General features: G+C 35.1%; 1 protein-coding gene across 1 annotated transcript in view; it reads left to right on the forward strand.

Moving 5' to 3' along the window:
• HCN1 (hyperpolarization activated cyclic nucleotide gated potassium channel 1) overlaps positions 1-24,186 on the forward strand; it is a 368,763-nt gene that overhangs the window by 315,044 nt on the left and 29,533 nt on the right. The window contains exon 6 of the mRNA XM_070586899.1: positions 5,204-5,444. Within this exon, the coding sequence (XP_070443000.1) occupies positions 5,204-5,444 (241 nt within the window). The remainder of the gene's footprint in view (positions 1-5,203; positions 5,445-24,186) is intronic.

Consider the following 24,186-nt stretch of genomic DNA (forward strand, 5'->3'; position numbering starts at 1 on the left):
ACATTGATATCTGCAGGGTTTGTGGTCATTCTAGATATGTACCGAGGTAGTATGGCCTGTTAGAACTCATCAAAACTCTAAGTTAAGGCACTGGGCTGCCCAACAAACTGTAGTTCCTCCCCTTGCAAGTGTGTGGTCTTTGGCAGATTATTCAATATCTTCTATAAAATGTGATAGCAATAATATACCTAAGGCATGGGATTTTTGTGAGGATAAAAGAAATTAATACCTATAAAAAATGTAAAGCAATACCTAGAACTCAGCAAGAACTAAATAAATATTGTCTCATTTTTATTATGTACATTCTTAAAATCATTCCCACCTTAAAGAAACCCTAATACATCCAATTACTCTGTTTTTATTCTAATTAGTCTAGGCTACCGAACTAGAAAAAAAAAAAAATAGGGCAACATCAGGACCACTCTTATAGGATGGTCTAGATGGTAAAGTATCATTTGATATAGATTTGATTGTATGTATTTATTTGTTTCTATAGTTGATAGAAGTCTGCGCATCTGGATGCCATTTGAATGTCTGTCTGACATAAGTTCTTAGAAGGAAGCTCTTGTGTGCTCTGCACAGTCTAAAAATACAGGGTGTGTTGGGTGTAGGAATTTAGCAATGTAACAGCAGCTCTGTTTTGTTAAGATTACTCCATGATTCATTGTTGTAATGATGGTAATTATATTTATAGCTACCATGCTTAAAACTTTCTAGAACTATACTGTGTAGAATGAAATAAGTAGAATGGAGGAAAACTAAATGTTTCACAAAATGAAACTTTCCACAATGATACTTAAGTTATCAATAAAGAATTGTAGTGCTAGAAGGAGCCTTAAAATACTGTTATTCTTTTTAATAATAACCAAAGAAGATATTGCTTAAACTTTCCCGGGGCCTCAGAGTATGCACAATTCCAAAGCACAGATTTATTTTTAAAATAAATCCTTCCCCACATGATCTAAATATCTCAAATATCGTGTTTCTTGATTGTCATAAGGTTAAACAAACTAGAAATCAAATTACCAACAAAACATTAATGGTAAAAGATACCATTGACAGTGAAAAGGCACACCACAGACGGGGAGGAGATATTTGCAATGCATATCCCAACAAAGAACTCATGTCAAGACTATAAAAGAAACCCTACAATAAAAAAAAAAAATGGGGAAAACTCTTAACTGGTCACTTCACCAAACAGGGTATTCAACTGACCGATAAGCCTATGAAAATGTGCATAATATTAATCGTTGAGAAGATGTAAAATAGAACCACAATGAGAAAAATTTTAAAAACTATAAGATATCTCTATATACCTACCAAGGGCTAAAATTAAAGAGAGTGAGAACATCACATTTTGCCAAGGATGCAGAACAACTGGAACTTCATATATTGCTCGGATGTAAGAAAAATAATACAATCATTTTAGAAAACTTTTTGCAGTATCTACTAAACTTAAATATATACTTACCCTATTATCCAGCAATTCCAACATAAGGTAAATATTCAAGAGAAATCAGTGCATAAGGCACTTCAAAAATGTTCATACCAGCTTTATTTTATTAGCCTAAAACTGGAAATAACCCAAATATTATGAAGAGTAGAATGGATAAATAAACTGTGGCATAGTCATAAAATGAAATACAGCCTGAAACATAAAAAGGGTGAACTGCCACCATACAACATGGATGAATCATACTGACATCATGATGAGCTAAAAAAGCACGACAGAGAAGACTACACCGTGTGTGATTCTATTTATGTGAATTTCCAGAACAATTAAAACTGCTCATAGTGACAGAAGTCAGAATAGCTGGAACCTCTGAGGTTGACTGGAAAGGAAAAAAAAGAAGCCTTCTGAGAAACGTTTTTTATGTGGATCCAGGTGGTTATACAGTTGCACATATTTGAAAAAGTCACTTAAGATTTGTGCACTTTTCTATATCTGTGTTATATTTTAAAAAAATACTCTCTACACTGTGACTAAACAATGAACATGAATAATCTTCTCATACTTTAGCAAAACAATGGGCAAGACGACTGAAAGAGAAGACTTTCACATGGGAAATAAACTGATTTTATGTAAAAGAAGATCAAATGCAGGGTTCTTCATTGTTGTTGTTTGATTGTTGTATTATGCTGGTTTTTTAATAGATAAACTTGATTTATTTGGAATTTAAACAGGAGATTTGTCTACTTTCTCCTACTTTTTAATTTACTCAATCATTTCTTTATATAAGTATGGGTTCACGGTTATTTATTTTATACTTTGGGGTTAATCTACTACAACATTATTTTGTTACTCAAATTGTACAGTTTTGGCTATTAGTAGCTTTTCTTCAGTTGTTCTCTTTGAAAAACCCTCATCATTGTGGAGATTTTTTTGTTGATGTTTTTCTTTGTTTGATTTTTAGCACTTTTATACTTTCTGGTACTGCAAGATGCTCCAAGAAAGAAGTAATTACATTTTTTTAAAGTGCTGATGGTATTATTAAGGTCAGGGCTATTTAATGCATATAGACAATACTCCTAACTCAGGCCAGACTTATTGCTAAAAAGGCCATTATAACAACTGCCATAAAGAATCTGGACAGAGATTAGAGATGTTAATAACTGTGTGTTTTATTTAAGTCAATGTGATATGAGGAGCTGTGATTGATGGAGGAGGAGCTTTAAAAGTCTTGTTTTACTTATGGAGAGATATTAATAACTTAATTAAATATGTTCTTTCTAAGAAAATGTGCTATAAAGAATGTGATTGATGGATAAGAGCTTTTAAAAGTTTTGCTTCACCTCTAGACTCACATTATAGTTTCAGTTAAACTATACACCCTCAGAGAAGGCAACTTTCTTGGGAGAAGGGAAGACTTTTACATGCAAATCAGTTTCTGTCTCATTACATCTTTTCCTAGCAAATGGTTGTTAGAATTTACTGTTTCGTCGAATAGTCTTCATGTGGAGGTAAAAGTGCCACAGAAAGAAAGAAAATGAATGGATTTGTTCAAGTGATAACAATAATATGAAATTATCTCTGCAGTGTTATAATCAAGGTGGTTCTAACGGGTGCACCTGAATCTGTAATGCATCGTAGAAAAAGAACTATTCATATAAATAAAGACCAGTTTAATTGTTGACAAAATATACTTCCAATTATTTTCTAAAATAAAAGAGAAAAAATGAAGAGAAAAATTTGTATAGTTCAACTCAAAGAACATAGATGAAAGGATTCTCTCTTTATTATTACTGTTTGAAAACTCTTATTTTCTCTGCAACCTGATTTATTTCCAGTTTCCTATACAATATTCTTCTATGTCATTTTCCATGTGAAATCTTTACGTCTCAAACAACCCATCCAGTCATTTTAATGACATATCTCTGCTTCTAATTCATGTGGTTGTCGTGAGTACCTTGAGTGGTTCAGCTTTTATGTTCATGTGGTTTTTGTATAGAAGTATGTTGAATAGCAAAAAGCACATTTTTATGCACTTAAGACTTGTTTCTCAAGCTATTTTCTTGAGAAAGCATTCTAAGAGTTTTGAGCAACTACCTCCCAATAGGAATCAAACTAGGCTTTGTGAGCACCTTTTTTCCACTCCTGAAACTCCGTCTTCCTTTCCTTTTATTCCCACTCCTTCCTTTCCCTTCCCTTTCCTCCTCCCTTCCATCCATGCATGCGTATTTATTGAGCACTTACCATATGCTGAACCTTGTTGTAGTCCCCCACCCCACTATAGGTCTTCAGCACCAGTTAAAACTGAACACAAATTGCCCTAGATACAGCCACCCATGGAGTCAGCTGTGCATTCTTTGGGCTTGAATGATACTGCACCAAGTACCATATGTAGTATCTTTCTATCGTTTCTGTTGCTATGTTCACTTTCTGGTTATTGCTGCTGATTTTTAAACATTGTTGCCATCCTCCATGAAGCCCCAGTCTTAGAGACACTTCTCTGCTCTGCTGAAGTCACAAGATATTGTTTTCCATGGTGGACCCAAAATTTTGTGCCCTCTGTATCAGCTGGAGTTTTTTTTTTACCTATCCTGGGATAATATCAAGTCATTTGATGAAGGACGATTAGGGAAATTTTCTTTCTCAGTCTTGGAATCTAGAAGTTTGTTTAACACGTTTTCCCCAAGCAGGAATTCAGATCTCAGACTCTGTTAATACCTCCAAATCTTTTTGCACTTTTTCCACCTCTTAACAGATGTTACCTCAGTTTTTATGTCTTTTAGGCAAGAGCACAAATTTAGGTTCAACCCTAGAAAATTTTGGGGCTCATTAGAGAAGGAATTTCTGAGAAATGGGATTGAGGTAAAATTTAGATTCCCATTGTTTATTCTGTTACATATCTTACTTGCAAGATTAAACATGGTTGGTCCCATATCCATATTTTGGTCCAGAGGGACAGAACTGTGTCTAATTCATAGAATGAATCCACAGAGTGAAATCAAACATGTAGATCTTCTACAGAATTGGCCTGATCCCAGAAATAAAACAAACAATTCAAGAAAAGGAAAATATGGCCTCTCTCCAGTCCAAGACTTCAATGGAAATCCAGGAGGCACTGGAAAGAATGATTTTCTGATCTAGCCCAGAAACAGATTGAATTTCTAACTATAGCTTATAGTTAGAGTCTTTGTTGTGTAACCTTTCTCTGCACTGTCTGTTGTCCTCACTTTAGTGTGAATGACATTAAGAAAAAACCTCAAAATGCTGTTGTCTGGCAGCTGGGCCCTTGTTTCAGAATTCCTGTCGGTAGGTGCAAGTTAGATTGTTCAATACGATGGAGCACAGAAGCAGTCATGTCAGAGCTAATAGGAAGTGATGTGGCTTCCTTTCTTCACAAAGAAAAAGATAAAAGGGAGACTAAGACTCTTCCACATTTTAGTTCTAATTTTATATAAAGAAGAATAAGGGCATGGGAAATTATAAAAGGTAAGATGCATATATTTAATTCACATTTATTGAATGTTCATTTTATGTCTATAATATATTAGACGTGGGGAATAAAAAATTTCAACACAAATTAAAACATAATTCCTGGCTTTGAGGAGATATATAGATTATTAGAATTTATGTATTTTGGTTTCTGAATTACAATTGTGATATTATGCTATATATAGATTTTAATTTCAGCAAGTGTTTTTCTTCCTGATATGATTAATATCTCTCTTAATATTTGTTTATTCTTGTTGTCTTTAGGAGATAGTCAACTTCAACTGTCGGAAACTAGTGGCTACGATGCCTCTTTTTGCTAACGCGGATCCTAATTTTGTGACTGCCATGCTGAGCAAGTTGAGATTTGAGGTGTTTCAACCTGGAGATTATATCATACGAGAAGGAGCTGTGGGTAAAAAAATGTATTTCATTCAACATGGTGTTGCTGGTGTCATCACAAAATCCAGTAAAGAAATGAAGCTGACAGATGGCTCTTACTTTGGAGGTTAGTAAAAAGGAGAATGCAACTGAGATGAAATCTAAGTTTCTCGTGATATGTGTCTTTATCAGAATTTTGGAGATGTCCGAATCTTTATTTGTCGGTTTTGAATATGGGCTTGTGTCTGAATTCTGATAAAAGTGTCTCACATTTCTGTGCCACGTGTTCACTGCATGTGCATTTACTACTGTATCAGTGAGACTATCGTTTCATCCTCTTAAACTGGAACCAACTAACAGTGGCTTAAACCAGATGGAAAGCATATTTTTCTCTCATGCAGAAGTCCCAGTAGGGTCAGATGGTTCTCCCAAAGACAGTTTTCAGGAACCCAGATTTCAGTTTGTTTGTTTGCCATCTTCTAGAGTGTTTTTCTCATTTATACAAGAGGAGCTGATTCCTTTCTATCATGGTTCAATATATGGCCCTCAGAAGGTGGAAAAGGGGACAGAGGAAGCGAAGAGTGAGCAGCTTCCCTTTAGATGTGTGCCCAGAATTGCCAACATCACTGCTATTCGCATCCGATTGGCCAGAATTTAGTTACCAGGGCACCTCTAGGTATAAGGGAGGCTGGGAAATGTAGCCTCTAATTGAAAGGTATATTAGCCAGGGTTCTCCAGAGAAACAGGACCCTTAGGATATATATACCCCAAAGGAGATTTATTATGAGGAATTGACTTATGTAAATATGGAGACTGACAAGTTCTATGATCTGCCGTCTGCAGGCTGGAGACTCAGGAAAGCCGGTGGTATAATTCAGTCCGATATCAAAGACTAAGAACCAGGGGAGCTCTTGGTTTTTAAAGTTTCTTAGACTTTCCTTGTTTTTGGTGAACTTGACAGTTTTGAGGAGCACTGGTAAGGTATCTTACAGAATGTCCCTCAATTAGGATTTGCCTGATGATTTTCTCATCATTAGATTGGGGTAGGATTTTGGAGGACTGCTATTTGGAAGCTAGTCACTACGCACAGCCCACAACTAAGGACTGGGGAATAACGCTCCACCTCCTTAAGGGCAGAATATGTACATAAATTATTCGAAATTTTTTTAAACAGAAAACTTATTTACTCTCTCACATTTATTTGTTTATTAAATCCTTTTTTTATATCAGTAAAGACTCATGGATATTTATTTCATAATTTGGGTTATAATCCAATACTACTTTATTAATTATGCTGCCCAAATTGTTCCAGCTTTGGGCATTTGAGCCTCTTTCAGTTGGCCCATGTGTACCTTTGAAATATCCCCATTATTGAGGGTTTGGGGTTTTTTTAAGATTTTTTCCTATTTTCTAGCACCATGAGATGTTCCAGGCTCATCTTGTATATTTACTACCCTGTCTTAGAATCAGCCATTTCTCCAAAGATCCCTGGTTCCTTTGATTGGATGGTGGTTTTAGAAACTAAGAGCTGGACACTAGATGTGCTCATTGCTACTGGACTATAATTACTTTTAGGCCCTCTCCACTGATAAGGCAAAGATATACATATATATATGTATTTACTAACCTGTATATATACACATATCTATAAATATTTTTAAGTGTAGCCATCTATAACCATATTAAGCTAAATATGAGTCCATACTTGTATTTCCAACTCTAATGCATTACCACCTGGATTATTCTAGCCTCCTTCCCTTGCTTATCTGTAATACTCCACTTACTCCACAGTAAGAAATCTGTTTCCCACAATCGCCCATCCATCTACTTTAGTTGTCCAAGTCTAGTATACATGTATAGTGGTTTTAGAATTGCTAATGCATACATCCATGGGAAATAATTTTATCAACTAGAGTACAAGTCTCGTGTCCAATTCCTTTTGCCTCTCCATTCATTTGCAAAGACAGGTCAGCATCTTATTCCGTTCAATGAGATTGTTTCATACATTTGTAATACATTTATTTTCTTTTGTTGTATTCTGCATTCCATCCTGAGAACTCCTGACTTTGTAAATTATTTTTTTGGTTTGCATACCATAAGATTTAATTTTTGCACTGTAAAGTTTTACAGGTTTTGACAAATGCTTACTGTCTTGCATTCACCATTATGGTATTATATAGTTTTACCACCTCAGAAAAGTCTTTGTGCATCAACTATTCAACCTTTCCCTGCTCCCAAATCTATGGTAACCACTGATCTGTTTACTACCTCAATAGTTTTGCCTTGTCTAAACTATCATATAATTAGAATCATATAGTATATAGTATTGTTTTTTTTAAATGTCAAACTCCAATTGTTATTTTCTGTACTACAGGAAATTGAGTTTTGTATGTTAATCGTTGATCCAGTGACTATGCTATACTCACTTATGAGTTATAGGATTTGGGTCAATTCTTTGAGATTTTCTTTATAGACAGTCCTGTCATCTACAAATAGAGCCTGTGTTATTTCTTCATTTCCAATCCGTATACCTTTTATTATCTTTTCTTTTCTTATTTCACTGGCAAGGACTTCCAGTACCATGTTGAATTGGAAAGGTGAGAGTGGACAGAGTTGTCCTGATCTTTCATTAGTCCTCATAGAGAATTTTTTCCTCATAATTTTAGAGTAAGCATCCACTTTCTCACTATTAAGTATGATACTATTTGAAAGTTTTTTTATAGGTATTCCTTATCAAATTGAGGAAGTTCACCCCTATTACTTTTCTGAGAGTTATTGGTTTTTTTAAATCATAAAAGGATGTTGCATATTGTCATTTTTTCAGTGCCAATTTTGTGATCATATGTACTTTTTCTTCTTTAGCCTGTTGTGGTAGATTACATTGATTGAATTTGATTTTGAATGTTGAACCAGCCTTGCATGCCTAAAATACATTTTTAATGTACAAAAAGTGCAGTAAAATGTGTGAAAATTGTTGGATTCAATTATATAATATTTTTATCACAAATTTTATATCTCTGTTCACAAGAGACACAGCTCTGTACATTTTCTTTCCTGTAATATGTTTTTCTGGTTTTTGTATTAGGGTAATTCTCACTTCAGAGAATGGAATAGGAAGTGTTCTCTCTGCTTCTATTTTCTGGAAAAGATTGTGAAAAGTTTGTATCATTGCTTCTTTAAATATTTCATAAAATTCACTAGTGAAAGCATCTGCTTATTCATATTTTGCAAGGCTACTAATTATTGATTCAATTTCTTTAATAGATATAAGGATATTCAGGTTATCTACTTCTCATTATGTGAGTTTCATTAGTTTGTGCTTGCAGGAATGGATCCCTTTCATCTGAATTATTAAATTTGTGGGCATAGAGATGTTTGTAGTATTCTTTAATTATCCTTTTTAATGTTCCCAGGATCAGTAGTGATGATCACTCTTTCACATTGGATGTTGATAATTTGTTTCTTCTCTCATTTTGTTTCTTGACTAGCTCTCCTAGAAAAATTTTTTGAAATCTTTTCAAAAGCTAGATTTTGCTTTCCTTGGTTTTCTTCACCATTTTCTGTATTCAATTTTATTGATTTCTGCTCTGATTTTTATGATTTCCTGATTCTTCTTGCTTTAAGCTTAAATTACTTCTTTCCCTAATTTGCTAAGATGAAGCTTTGATTATTGATTTTATATATTTCTTCCTTTCTATATATGTATTTCATGCTATATGCTATAAATCCCTCTCTAAGCATTGCTTTTCCTGCCTCCCAAATATTTGATGTCATAGTTTAATTTTCTCTAGTTCAAAATATTTGTTTAATTTATGTTGAGATTTCTTCCTCAACTTATGTGCTATTTAAAGTGTTTTATGGGGCCAGCTCTGGGGCACAGCTTTTAAGTTCGCATGTTCCGCTTCGGCAGCCTGGGGTTTGCCGGTTCTGATCCCGGGTGCAGACCGATGCACCACTCATCAAGCCATGCTATGGCAGGCGTCCCACATATAAAATAGAGGAAGATGGGCACAGATGTTAGCTCAGGGCCAATCTTTCTCAGCAAAAAGAGGAGGATTGGTGGCAAATGTTAGCTCAGGGCTAATCTTCCTCAAAAAAAAAGAAAAAAAATGTTTTTTCAATATTTGGGGATTTTCCAGCTATCTTTCTGTTGTCAATTTCTAGTTTAATTCTGCTGAGGCATGAGAATTTATTTTGCATGATTTCCATTACTTTTTATCTGCTAACTTGTATTTTATGGCTCTGAATCCTGGTGAATGTTCCATGTGAACTTGAGGAAAATATGTATTCTGCTATTATTGTATGGAGCATTCTATAAATGTCAATTAGATCAAGTTTATTGATGATGCTGTTCAGGCCAACTATATCCTTGCTGGTTTTTGACCTGCTTGATCTATCAATTACTAAAAGAGGGGTGTTGAAGTCTCCAATTATAATAGTGAATTCATCTATTTCTCTTTGCAGCTCTATTAGTTTTTTCCACATGTGTTTTGACATCCTATTATTGGGTGCATACATGTTTAGGATTATTATATCTTCTTGGAGAATTGACCCTTTCATCATTGTATAATACCCTGCTTTATGCAGGCAAAATTATCTGATAATTTTTCTTGTCCTGAAATCTGCTTTGTCTGAAACTAATATAGCTACTCTAGCTTTCTTGTGATCAGTATTAACATGATATATCTTTCTATAGCCCTTTGCTTTTTTTTCTTTTTTTAATTGTGGTAAAATGCACAAACATAAAATTTGTCATCTTAGCCATTTTTAAGTGTATGGTTCAGTGGTATTAAATACATTCATAATGTACGACCATTACCACCATCCATCTCCAGAACTCTTTTCATATGGTAAAACTGCAACTCTATACCCATTAAACAATAAATCCTATTCCCTTTTTCCTCCCAGCCATTGGCAGCCACCATTCTATTTTCCATCTCTATGACTTTTTACTACTCTAAGTACCTCACAGAAGTGGAATTGTATAGCATTTATCTTTTTGTGACTGGCTCATTTCACTTAGCATAATGTCTTCCAGGTTCATCCATGTGATAGCATATGTCAGAATTTCTTTTCTGTTTAAGGCTTAATAATATTCTATTGTATATATATACCACATTTTATTTATTCATTCATCCTCTGATAGATAACTGAGTTGCTTCCATATTTTAGCTATTGTGAATAATGCTGCTATGAACATAGATATACAAATATCTCTTTGAGACCCTGTTTTCAATTCTTTTAATTATATACCCAGAAGTGGAATTGCTGGATCATATGGTAATTCAATTTTTAACTTTTTGAAGAATGCTTGTACTATTTTCCATAACAGCTGTACCATTTTACATTCTCATCAACAGTGCACAAGTGTTCCAATTTCTCCACATCTTCATCAACACTTATGTTTTGTTTTTTGATAATAACCTTTCTGATAGGTGTGAAGTGGTATCTTATTGTAGTTTTGATTTGCATTTCCCTAATGATTAGTGACATTGAGCATTTTTTTTCATGTGTTTATTGGCCATTGGTATATCTTCTTTGGAGAAATGTCTGTCCAAGTCCTTTGCCCATTTTTGAATCAGGTTGTTTGTTGCTAATTTTTAGGAGTTCTCTATATATTTTGGATATCAATCTTTTATCAGATATATGATTTGTAAATATTTTATCCCATTTTGTAGATTGCCTTTTTAATTCTGTTGATAGTGTCTTTTGATGCACAATTTTTAAATTTTCATGAAGTCTAATTTTTCTAATTTTTCTTTGATTGCTGTGCCTTTCTTTGCCAAGAAATCATTGCCAAATCCAATGTTGTGAAGATTTGCCCTATGTCTTCCCTATGTTTTATTCTTTGAATTCATTCAAAGGGAACAAAGACTTCCAAGCATGTCAGAACTAAAACCAGAAGTTCCCTTATATTTGTTTAATCTCTAAATCTATAACATATCTCTTTTCTTCTTCTTAATACTGTTCTTTTCTATTTTGTCACTTTTTTAATGTCTCATTTACATTAAATATTTATTATTTTTGTGGTCTTTTCAAAGAAAAAGTTTTTATTTTTATTTCTTTTTTATTTCAATAATTTATGCATTTTTTTCTTTTTGAAATCTTTTCTTCCATTTCTTTAAATTTTTTAGTTTTTGCTTTTTGTCTTTAAGCTTCTTGAATTAAAGAAAGTAGTATATTTATTTTTAACCATTTTCATTTGATGACTGTAATTTGAGTACACATAAATCTGACTATACTGTTTTGGCCAAACTCCATTGCATTTTTTTATATAGTGATTTATTATGTATTATTTCTAAATAGAGTGCACTTTAAGTCTAGATTTATTATGTAATACATGAGTTATCTTTTATTTAAATTATTTTCAAAAATTTTAAATGGAAACTTTTGGAGAGGGGATGGTGGGGAGAAAGAAGCCCATGTTTGAATAGGAGAATTACAGAATATCAGATATGTTAAAAGATAAATTGTATTGATAATAAGTGATGAATAAGAAAGATGATAAGATTAAAGGAGATTTATTTTAAGAAGAGTGAAATGTTCTACAATTACTAAACAGCTATAAAAATTAAAATGTAATTCTGTACAGAATATATATATTTTCTCCATTCTCCTAAATGTCTTAAGACGTAAATGATCAACTCTAAATTTAGCTTTATAAAATTTCCAGTGTAGGCATCCCACGTTTCAACAATGTAACAAATATTTCCCCTATAATTTATTCCTATAAGAGTCAAATATCTGCTTATTCAACCCAATCACTTCAATAAGAAATTCTGTAAAATAATACTTTGTTTTGGTTCACTACTTTCAGCTTTATTTGCATTTTCACTATGATGACCTGAAGTGGCTGTTAGTGGACCTCAGGGTACTGAAAGCACAGTCTTTGATGGACAGTTTATGGAAAAAAAATAGGTCTGCATTGCTTTCCATTCTCTGACACATAACAATTGATGTTTGTTTGATTTAAACACCAGAGAAGATAATGAAAGGCAGTTAGAATCTAACAATAATAAATTGTACTTATGTAGCATGTTAGAATTTATAATTCATACCTCTTTAAGTATTTAATATAAAATTTTGAAATGAATAGATTTCTGTAGTATACTGATTTTATATTTGGGTAAGCTGCGTGTGGCGAGTTCATAGTATTGTTAAGAAGAAGAGCCAAGCATCAATTGAGGAATGCTCATTCCACTCTTCTAAACTGTCCGAGTTAAATAAACATAATCAGTGCACATAGCAGACTCCAAGTAAAAGGTGAGCAAAATAGTAAGATAAGGAGACTTATTCAAAGAAAGATCAAATTCAGAGTTTTGTATCCTGTGCCAACTTGATTTATTTCTACAATAATACATGATGATGTTTCTAGATCAGCACAGATTTTTTTTTAACCCAGAGAAGATTTTTGGTTTTTGTTTTTGTGTGTATGTGTTGAGGTCGGGGAGACGGTGTGTTAGATCAGCTCATCACATTCAGCACTCTCACTAACAGAGGGCCCAAGTAACCTTCTAGGAGAGAGAGTGTGAGAAAATGAACACAGAATAAGTACCTATTGTGTATTAGGCACATTCATGGGTCCTGGGGATACAGCATTGAGCAAAACAGACACAATTCCCCACAGTCCTGGAGTTATATTTTAGTGGGTACTTATTTTAGACAGAAGAATTTAATAGAGAAACCTGGAAATTGCTGAGATATTGACACCACATTATCAGATGGTGATAAATGCTTTGGTGAAAGTTAAAGCAGGGAAGCAGGATCAGGAATGCTTCCTTGCCCATCCGGCCATATGGGATTAGAGTTTGGGCATGTGGGATTGCCTGGGAGTCCCAGGCTTCCTGTTGAGATTGATGGTGAGTGGGCATAAAGCCACTAATGAGATTGGTCCTCATGGCTCAGGCCAAGTGGATAGTGAGGCAGTGAGTTTTGGGTGCTAAAGGAGTGAGGGTCTTGCTTGTAGGAAAAGGAGTATTTAGACTTTTCTTGACTCCTCCTATGAGGAAAATTTTATAATTCTCCTCTTGCATATGCAAAAAATGAGCCTCAGAGGAGTTAAGCAACCTGGCCAAGGCCATGTACCTGAAAAGGGACACAGCCAGCTTTCAAACTCAGCTATGAATCTGAGCCCAAGGCCTGTGTTTTGTCCCCTGTACCTCACTGCTTCCTAAGACAAGGCATGATGATCCTCTAGGATGCAAACTTCAAACGTTGCCAAGCCTTAGCTTCTCTTCAGAGCCGTCCATGGCCCTTTTATACATGCATTTATTAAACTGATTTGTAATTTATTCATGTGTTCTACTTAACCCTCCTATTAAAGTAATCGTGTTATTAATATATTCTCCACTAAGATAAAATGCCACTAATATACCTCACTAAAATTTCAAATGTGTATCTTCATATTCTAAAATTCATGATTTTAAAGAAAATCTTCTGTTTCTCTGATATAATGTTTCATTTTTGTCGTTCGTCTTTCTACACTCAAGTGTCCTAATTGATTCAGTCTCTTAATTTTCCTTTCAAAACGTCTGTCCCTTCAGTTCTTATGATATAGTGATGTGAAATAAGCCTTCCAGAAGGAAACTATTTCCCATGATTGTTGCCTTTATAAATCATTTGGTATTAAATGCTGCTTAATGATGTCTAACATTTTGCCAGCCTTGAGGAGACTGCCAGGTACTTTATATAGCTAATGTGCATATTTAGGGGTTTTTTTGCCCAAAATGCATTTGGCCAGATAACAGACATCTGGCATTTTTAAATTTAGAGCCACAGATTTTAAAAACCACAGGCAATCCCTGTTTTGGTGACTATTCGTTATCTGTAAGAGGACTGAAGCATCTGCCAATCTGTAGTTTACAGTTTACCTTTAGTACATTGTACATTTATAAAAGCTGATACTGATTTTCTAGAAGGTGTGAGGAATCTGTCGATGGTAAATTCACAACTTGATTAGCTCAATTCTCCCATTATATTTAGGAGGAAGAGGAGGCAGCAGCAGAGAAAAACAATGAATCTTTTTATAGATTTTTGTTGTTTTTGTTTTCTTTTGTTTCCTCATTTGTCTCTCCTTAGACCAGGCTAATGAAATGGTTGTTTCAATACTGATAAGACAACTCAGTCAGATCTTTTCACAGGTCTTAGCCCACAAAATACCGGATAATGTACAACCTCAGGGTGAAGCTTTGCTAAGTTTTGGGGGAAGAAAGATGTTAATTCCCATCTGTATCCTCAAGTCATAGTTCTATGATTCTATAAAGTCATGTATAAATGCATCAATGCATAATAAAGGATTAGATCCGAATGTTTGAGACACAATGAAAATCAGGATGAACATTAAGAAGGCCTCTTATTTTCAAGTCATAATGTCTTTCTCTCTTTAATAAAATAGAAAAGGAGGGAGAGGCAAAAGAAAAAGTGAAAACAAAAAAGTCTTGTTACAGTTCTGAGGTTTCCTGTATTCCTGTGGTTGTTCTCAAGGGACCACCTGTTAAAGCTTTGTATAATTAGAGAGGCCAGGCCGTATCTTGAACCTACTAAAATAAAATCTGGAGGCAAGTGTACTTTTTAATTGTCATGCGTAATTCTAATTCATGCACTTCATTTAAAAAATGTGCCTCAAGCCAGCCCTGATGGCCAAGTGGTTAAAGTTTGGTGCTCTCACCACTTCGGCAGACTGGATTTGTTTCCTGGTTGCAGAACCACACTACCCATCTATCAGTTGCTATGCTCTGGTGGCGGTTCACGTAGAAGGGCTTAGAACTAAGATATACAACCATGCATTGGGGCTTTGGGGAGGGAAAAAAAAAAGTGGAAGATTGGCAACAGATGTTAGCTCAAGGTGAATCCTTCTCTGCACCAAAAAAAAAAAAGTTTCTCTACCTAGTTCCTAAATTTCAATATCCATCAAAAACTGGGAAAAGTAATTTTCATGGAAAGTATGTGGTTCTGTTGCAAGCTGAAACAAATCTAGGTTATGATTTCCTTAAGAATATAAAATTGTTTTGAATATTTTTTAAATGTTCTTTCTCCTTCTTTTGAAAACATAAATTGCTAAATTTTGATTACCAATACACTTTGGTATTCACATTTTACTTGTGTTGTTCAAATGCTCACTTTTGTAATGATAAACTTCGTATATGCTGTTAAAGGAATTTCTGGTAATAAAGAACAGATGGAAGGGCTTTTTTTTTCCGTTTTGTATGTGTAGGGGAGGAGGACATTTCCTCTCCCCAAATGGGGGTTCGTCTGGCTGGAGAACGAATTAAATTCACATGAGACAGAATAGCAAGAGAAAATTAAACAAAGCTTTATGAGGAACCATGGCCCGGGGCCTTTCTTCCCGAAGGAAGAAAGGGCACCGAAGAAGTGGGGTGCAGACAGTGGTTATATAGCCCCCAAACTGGGTGTTTCACATGTGATTGAAACGTCCCTACCACAATAGTCACAAGATTGCCCTGTCGGCACAGTGCTTGATGGACACAGCAGGTAATGGTCTGCTATCTCGGTGGGCGAGCAGGAGGCAAGTCTATGTCCGGAGCTGGGCGGTCACAGGTGAGCGCAGCAGCAATTGGTTCCTAGCCTAAGGAAAGATGCTTAATCCTTAAGGAATGCCAACGTTGGGAGGGGGAGGGAAGTCAGTTACAGGAGGTTACCAGACTAGCACAATAAAATGCAGATTTTAAGTCCTTGCCTTTGGTATTGATTAAGAGTTTTTAGAGAGAAGGTCATCTCCTTTCTTCTTCCTGGTACAGAGAGGGAAGGCACCTTTTACAGATAGAGATTTACCTTACAAATGTAAACGTGTCCTAACAAAGGGCAAGTTCCATTCCTCAGAGCCTCCTTCCCTGTCCCAGTTTATCAAAAGCAATCAGCCTCAAATAATCCTGATGCCAAAGAGACATATCTTGGGGTGGCCAATTCCAGGTCCCCACATATGCATAACTCGAGAGGTGGAAAGGAGCAGGACGTTCCATCAAGCATAACTGGAGGAAAAACTTTTTAAGCAAGATAGGTATCACCAGTAAGGATAGTCTAAGAGAAAACTACCTACTGGGTTGATGTTTTCCTTAGGGCTGCTCCTTAAAGTAAATCTGCATTAGTGATTTGAGAGTAACAATGGGCTTCTTATTTTGAAGCCCCAGATTTCCCTTTCACGCCTGTATCCCAGGATTTTCAGGAAAGGAGGCTCCAGAACTGTGCTCTTTGTGCTTTCATCCGTTCTGCAGCTATTCTTCTTTCAAGAAGTTTCATCTGCATTGTGTACTTTGCCCTTTATATGAAGAAGAATAATATCCAAATCCTTTAACAAAACTCTGTACAGTCTGGCCGAACCTATTTTCCTAATCTCAATTCATACCTTTACCTCCAGAACTCTTAAACCAACCACCCAAGACTCTAGTTCTTACTTAAGCAAGCAAAGGTTACCTTTGCAAAGACTGATCCCTTTGGTTAAAAAAAATCTCTCTGCACTCTTCAGGCTGAAGCTTTGCTTCTCATATTTTTTAAGACATCATTCAAATGTTACTTTTTTAATCTTCCTTGGGCAAATTATTTTTTCTTTCTGCTTTCATAGCACTTTGACCTTAACCTATTATTGAACTGTTTTCATTATTATTTTATATGTCAGTCTTCCATATTAGATTATGAATTTTCTGAGCTTAGGTGCTATGATTTATTTCTTCAAATTTAAACCTGCAGCACCAAAGCACAGTGCTTGAACTATCACAGACACTCAGAAAGAAATTACACAATGAGTGAATGGATGGGATGGATGGATGGATAGATTGATGAATATATTTTTTCTTGTCTCTACTCTTTATCTCTATCTTTTCTCCTATTTTCTCTCCAGGCCTAAAATAAGAAAAGCAGTCAAGCATCCCATTCACTTGGTATTATACTGTGTTAAACTCATTGTCTTTATCTCAAGATGGAAAATCAATGCAGAAAATCAATGGAAATAATAATGATGAATTGCAAACTAAACTAAATAAACAAGCCATTATCTATTTCTGAGAAATGCAGTGTTAATATTTAAATTATTTGCTATCTAATTTTAAATTACTTTCTCTGTATTTGGGATTAGGTAATATAGTTCTAGAATGGTATAAAAGCGTGTTATCTCTCCTCTATTGTTACCTTCTTGGAGATTTTCCAACCTTTGAAAAATCTTTATTTCATGCTAAACCCCAAATATAGCTAGGAGTTAATGTGCTTCATAAATGAAGCAAGTGATGCTGCTTTCCTTTCTTTCTTTCCTTCAACAAATGGATATTGAAAATCTTCAATGTTCCAGGCAGAATTATAAATATTTGTCATACAGTTGCAAATAAGATAAAACCTTAGCATTCATCAATATTATATGCTATTGGGGAGACATCCAATAAGCAAAAAATAAATGAATGCATGAAATAATTTGAAGTAGTAGTAGATGCCATGAAAAAAATAATAAAACAGAGTAATGAAAGAACAGTTGGGTAGAGACCTTAATAAAGAGAGACAGCTAGCCATATAAATGTCTGAAGGAAAAGCATAGGGAATAGCAATGGCAAAGTCCCTGAAGTGGAAACAGAGGCAGTGAGTTCCAGGATCAATAGGATGCCAGTATTGTTAGTGCAGAGAGGGAGGGTAAAAGAGATATAGGAGCTGAGCTCAAAGTGGTGTCCAGAAAAAGAACTGGTGGATATACGGAAAACGTGATGTGGTTTTAAGTCAGCTTAGTGATGACCTAGAACCCCAACTTAGTTCATGTGGGAAGTTGGTGAATAGTGAAAAAAAAGTGTAGCTAATGAACTGGATGTCCTTATAGGGTAAAAAATATTGTTGGAGTTAGAGCAATAACTTGAGCTGGACATACAAGAAGTGGTAATCTGAATGGAGATTGTGGAGTTGGTTAAGCTATTGGTAATAACAAAATCTAGGATATGACCGCTGAAATAATGGCTAAATAGGAATTTAAAAACAAAGATTATTAGTGTCATCACATCGATTTCGACTCTTAGTGACCCTGTGTACAGCAGAGTGGAATGCTGCCCGGTCTCTTTGCACCATCTTCTCACCTTTTGGTTCTATCTCAGACAGTGCTCAACTGCTATTTGTAGGGTTTTCATGGCCAGTTTTTTCAGAAGAAAGTGGCCAGGTGCTTCTTCCTAGTCTGTCTTGGTCTGGAAGTTCTGCTAAAATCTGTCCATGATGACTGACCCTGCTGGTATCGGAAATAGCATAGCTTTCAGCATCATAGCAACATGAAGCCACCACAGCATTACAACTGACAGATGGGTGGTGGTGTTCACTGATGGGAAACAAACCCAGGCCCCAGCAATGAGAGTGCCAGATCTTAACCACTAGACCACCAGGGCTGGCAAAAGATTGTTAATAGTGAGCTAATCAAAAAATACTGAAGGTAGTGTGTTAGATGAAGCATCTCCAAGCGTTCTGTTGGAGACAATGATAATATACATTGTGTGTTATGATAGAAATAATCTATATTTCAATAAAGGCCTACTTAAACCAAAATAAACCTATACTTTTAAGACTTTTGTCTTTTATATAGTATTTATACTCTTTTTTTAATTTTCTCTCCATCTCTAATTTTTCTTTGTGATTTATTTGCAACATTTATATAAAAGATGAACAGTAACTACAGGACCAAAAGATTTCTATTATACCAAAAACTTATGGAAGATTATTTTATGTCTTTATTTGTATCTTCACCCATACTATATTCCCTGATAGCTCATTTTTATTGAATAAATATTGTGGCATTGAATCTAATTTTGAAGTCATCTTTAATTGAATAATATTTCAAATAATTTTCAATTATCAAACTTCTAATAGATGATCTCTCTTTATATTTCTTTTCAGTTTTTCCAGCACAAAATTACAGTGTCTGCTCATCTTTGTTTCTCCTACAAGTTCTTAACAGACTTAGTACTTTGGTAATACCTTTCTTAGCGCTGAATAGGGTAGCATAATTCCTTTTTGGTTACTTTTTTTTGCTGTTCCTTTTTTTTTTGCTCTCCAGCCTCACATTTGGCTTTCTAAGCTTCAGTACATCAGTGCTGACTAAGATCTTCTTGCCCTACTTCAGCAGATCTGTTCATACTCCGTCACAGCCGGGGGTGATGAATGAGCTAACATTAGTAAAGTACTTTGAGTTCTTTGGATAAAAGTTGTGCAAACTATTTCTGTTGCGACACTTTCCTTAAGGATCATTATCATACTTCACTGTATTTGTGGAGTCTAGGAGAGAAAATGAGGGAGAAGTTTGTCTCTGGGTAGGTACACTTAAACAACGTGTGCAAGTACAGCAACTGCATGGAAAGATCTGGGATTCAAATTTTTATTTTTAATATTATATCATTCTCCTCTCACCTTTTCTATTCTATGTTATCAGCCCAGAGTGAGATGAAGTGAAATAAGACCATCTTTCTGTGGGAATACTAAGCGCTATATTTTGAGGCATTAGTATGTATTTGGAAGCAATTAAAAATTTTTGATGTTCTCAAAGTCACATTTTTATCCTATAACAGAGTTAACAGATATGCATATGAAACTTGCTGGGCTCTTTATTTATTTTAGGTGGGGGGGTGGCTCTTTATCATAGTGTAGTATTTGAGTTTAAAACATTGTCAAGGTCTGATTTGATAAATGCCCCAACACATACTATTTATGATCTTAGGAATCCACTCTTGGAACAGGTTCATTTGGAAGGCAGTAGTGTCATGTGGTTACTTTATGTGCCTCATTGCTGATGGACAGATGGTTGGTTCCTCACTGTGTCCTCATTTCAACTCTATCTCCAGCTTGCTCCTTTTCCACGTGGCCTTCCAATTGTGCTAAAATGAGAGACTTTTTCTTGTGTGCCCAGGTTTTACTTACTTTTAAATTTAGACCCTCCCTTCGAGTCGGAAGGTCTACCTTGCTAAAACTATACAACTGTATCAGTGATCTCTCTGACTGAACTATGCACCACAACCAATTTAAGAGATTATGTCTGAGGAATCTAGGCATATTTTATTGCTTGGTTGTTCTCCTTTTATAATATTGCAAATTAAATTATCAAATTCTATCTTTAGGAACGAAACTATAAAAAGATCAGGAAGCAGAATGATGTGGCAGAGTACTCAGCATCCACAGATGCTTTCTAAAGTCACAGAGTGACTTCCTAGTTCCATCTCTGTCAGTAGCATCCAACTGCATGTCCTCAGGCAACTTGTGTAACAACTAAAGTGTTGGGATCATCATCTGTAAAATAAGATTATTATGATAGGTACTCTATACCCTTCCAGCTCTATGATTCTGTTGGAATGGGACTCTTGGGGGCATATCCTTTTTGCCAGATTGCTTATTTTAATAGCTTTCTGAGCATCTAAGATGTCTTTTTGCCTATTCTAGAGTCCACAGTATTTTTGAAGGAAGGCTGTATGTTTCGATTGTAGTATTCTTGTTGAAGGTGTTTTCTAGGACAAGACCCTAGCATATTAAAAAGAAATGGAGGCAGGTGGTATTTGTGATTATTCATGTTCTAGTAGATAAAAATTAACTGCAACTCTTTTTCATGTGTAGTGAAAAAAATGGAAAGTGTCAGGGGCTGGTTGTGAAGCTCTTTGAAATGTGACAGGATACTGTTGGAGGGTGTAGGTGTTAGAGTCAGATCTTGAGATGCTGTTGGACCTTGAGAGTCACTGATCTTTTTCAAGCCCCTCTTTCCAAATTTGTAAAATCACGATAAAATATTATGAAGTATCCTACCTGAGGTCGGATAATAATGATTCCTGCCTCATTAGACTTGCTTAGAGGACTAGGTGATCTAACATATGTAAAATGCTTAGAACAGCACTTGGCACGTAGTCTGTGCTGTGATACTAGGTAGTAACAAAGCAGCAAGCCTGGCATAGTATAGAGCTGCAGATGCATGCATAAGACGTTACTGGGGTATTATTCATTCAGTGCTTGTGCCTGGTGAACCTAATTTTCAATTTGTATATTCTCCTGAGTAAGTGTTAGTCTTAATCCAATAGCAATGAAATTCCCCTTAAATCAATGTGTGTGAATGGTGGGAGGTGGGGAGGTGTGAGTGGAATAGATAATCTTGAAAGTTTTATTAAATTAAAGACAACTTCAACTCTGAAAAATTCTAATATTTTCACTATATACACACGTGTGCGTGCGTGGGCACGCACACTCAAGAAATAATGTTGTATGATTTTATGTAATCCAAATTCTCCAAACAACTAGTGCTTAATATGCCAGGGATGTGCTAAGTAATTTCACATATGTCATATAACTCCATATTATTAAAATAGCTACAAAAATATATGTTTACCATTTTCAATATCAATTTCCCAAATTCATGAGAAGGGAAATGGAAAAACAGACATATATTTTTCAAAAACTCGATTCTTCAGAAACATTTTTGTAATATTTAGAGTTAGGAGGGATCTAATCCATTACCTCATCCCCTTGTACAAATGAGGAGCCTGAGAGATGCATGGGCCACAAAGCTGACAGAGATAGACTTTAGGCCACTGCTCTTTGTACAGTGACAGGTGCATTCTTTCTTTTTTTTTTTCCCCTTACCATGCCCATATCAGGTAATTTTCTGCAAGTTGTTACCATTGATATTCCGTTCTAGCATTTCAGAAAACAAGGATTCTTTCTATTAGATTGAATTATGAAATGCATTGCACACAGACGTACACACACGCAAATTCCTTCTAGCCCATTGCTAAATAATCTGAATTTACTAATTCTAAACATGCTCCAATTAAGTGTGACTATTTTGACTTATCTGTTATCCACGAAAACACTTCTCCATGTCTGAATTTACTTTGAAGGGAAGAGTGAAACTACCGGTCAGAATAGTTCAGCAAAAAGCTAATGAAGTGGAAGAAGTTTAGTCACTTTAAATTGTATTTCATCACCTATTTTGCAGGGTTTAATAAATTTAATGAAATTTTTTGTATCCTTTCAAATTTAAAATTCCAGAAGTATTTAAAAAGTTTCTTTGTACCTCATACCATATGTCACCAGAGAAATACGTCAACATGTTAATGTTTTAATGGCTTTCAGTGAGTGGTTCCCTTTGTTGGGATATGTGTGTGTGCCCTAAAGAAAGGAACAGACGGTTCCAAAGATGTGTCTAAATATTCTTAATGCTAGCAAGTCAGTTAACAGCCACTCAAATTTATACAGTGATACTGGACATGAATGAGAACATTAATTAAAGTCTAATACAGATCAGACTCTTTAAAGAAACAGCATTTGAAATCTTAATTGAATTCATTGCACAATGCAATGGTTTACTTATTAATTCAGTATGTATTTATCCTTTTATTGTAAGGACTTAAAATGAGCATGTTAAAGTTCTTGTTTTCTTGGCGTTTACAAGATACTTGTCACTATAGAACAATCACAAATGCTTCCTGCCTCAACAAGAGATTGGAAATATTGTACAATTCTTATTAAATACTGAAATTATTTTATATGCATAATATGCATGCTTGTGCGAGTATTGTTATGAGTTGGAGGAGAGAGAGGAAACAGTATGACTGTTTTAACTCATAATTTCTAATAAGTTATCTGAGATGTGATATATATATACAATGGAATACTACTCAGCCATTAACAATGATAAAATTGTCCCATTCACAACATGGATGGATCTTGAAGGTATTATGTTAAGTGAAATAAGCCAGATAGAGAAAGACAAACTCTGTATGATTCCACTCATATGTGGAAGATAAACAAAGACATGGACAAAACGAACAGATTAATGATTACCAGAAGGAAGGGGGTTGGGGGTGGGCACAAAGAGTGAAGGGGTGCACCTATAATATAACTGACAAATAATAATGTACAACTGAAGTTTCACAATGTTGTAAACTATAACCTCAATGAAAAAAAATGATATAAGTAGGTAAAGCCATCATTATTATTAACATTATAAATTTGTCAATGAGACAGGAATAAAAATAGTACTTCCATGTCTTGTCTTCTATGTATCTCCCCTTTTTGTTGTCTAATTAAAAACAGAGTGATCTAGAGAAAAGTTGATTCCTAGTTTCTGAAGATCTCGGACCTGGTATAGCTTGTTTTCAGCTTCGGCGCCTTTAGTATCAGAGCATCTGGTCATAACTACATAGTTCAAAGTAAAGAAGGGATTTGAAGTAAGCCTCTTGATCATTTTGGAGTCTAAGTTTTCTGACTTGACTTCTTCTTGGTCAGGAAAGAAAATGAAACCCACAGGTGCCTGATCACTTCTTTGCATCGTGTGGACACAGCCTTACCAAGATGCTGTGTTATAGATGGAGATTCATTTTCTTACTAGACTTGGTTTCCTTGAGCTGCAACCAGATCATGTGTGGAGGGAGAAGAGAGTGTTACACTGAAGAATAATACATATTATAGAATTTCAAAATGCTTGTGCTCCAGACCAAGAATCTTACACGGAAAAATTCAGGCAAGCTAAATTATGGGAAATGACTATACTTGAGCAAATACATCCTGAAAGTATCATTTTGCATCTTGGGCCTTTATTGCAGAATATATTCTTGTTTGAGAGATCAAAAAAAGAAATTTAAAAACTTAATCATAACCTCTCCTACCAAATCTGAACTTTATTTAATTGAGTAAAAGTTTGTAGTTGTCCAAAACCTTAGTTGTGACAAATTTTCTTAACTATGTAGCTGTCTGAAAACTTAGATTTGCCTTTTTTATGCCTCCACAAAGCAATAAAGAGAGTTTATCAGAGAACGTTGGGAATGGATAGTGTCTAGTGTCTGATGCCTTATGTACAGGAGAATCATAAAATGCTGCTGAACAAACCCTAGATCATTTCTGGCTTACACCGCCGCTCTGAGTCA

This window comes from Equus przewalskii, chromosome 20 (assembly GCF_037783145.1).
Source record: "Equus przewalskii isolate Varuska chromosome 20, EquPr2, whole genome shotgun sequence".
Taxonomy (NCBI): Eukaryota; Metazoa; Chordata; class Mammalia; order Perissodactyla; family Equidae; genus Equus; species Equus przewalskii.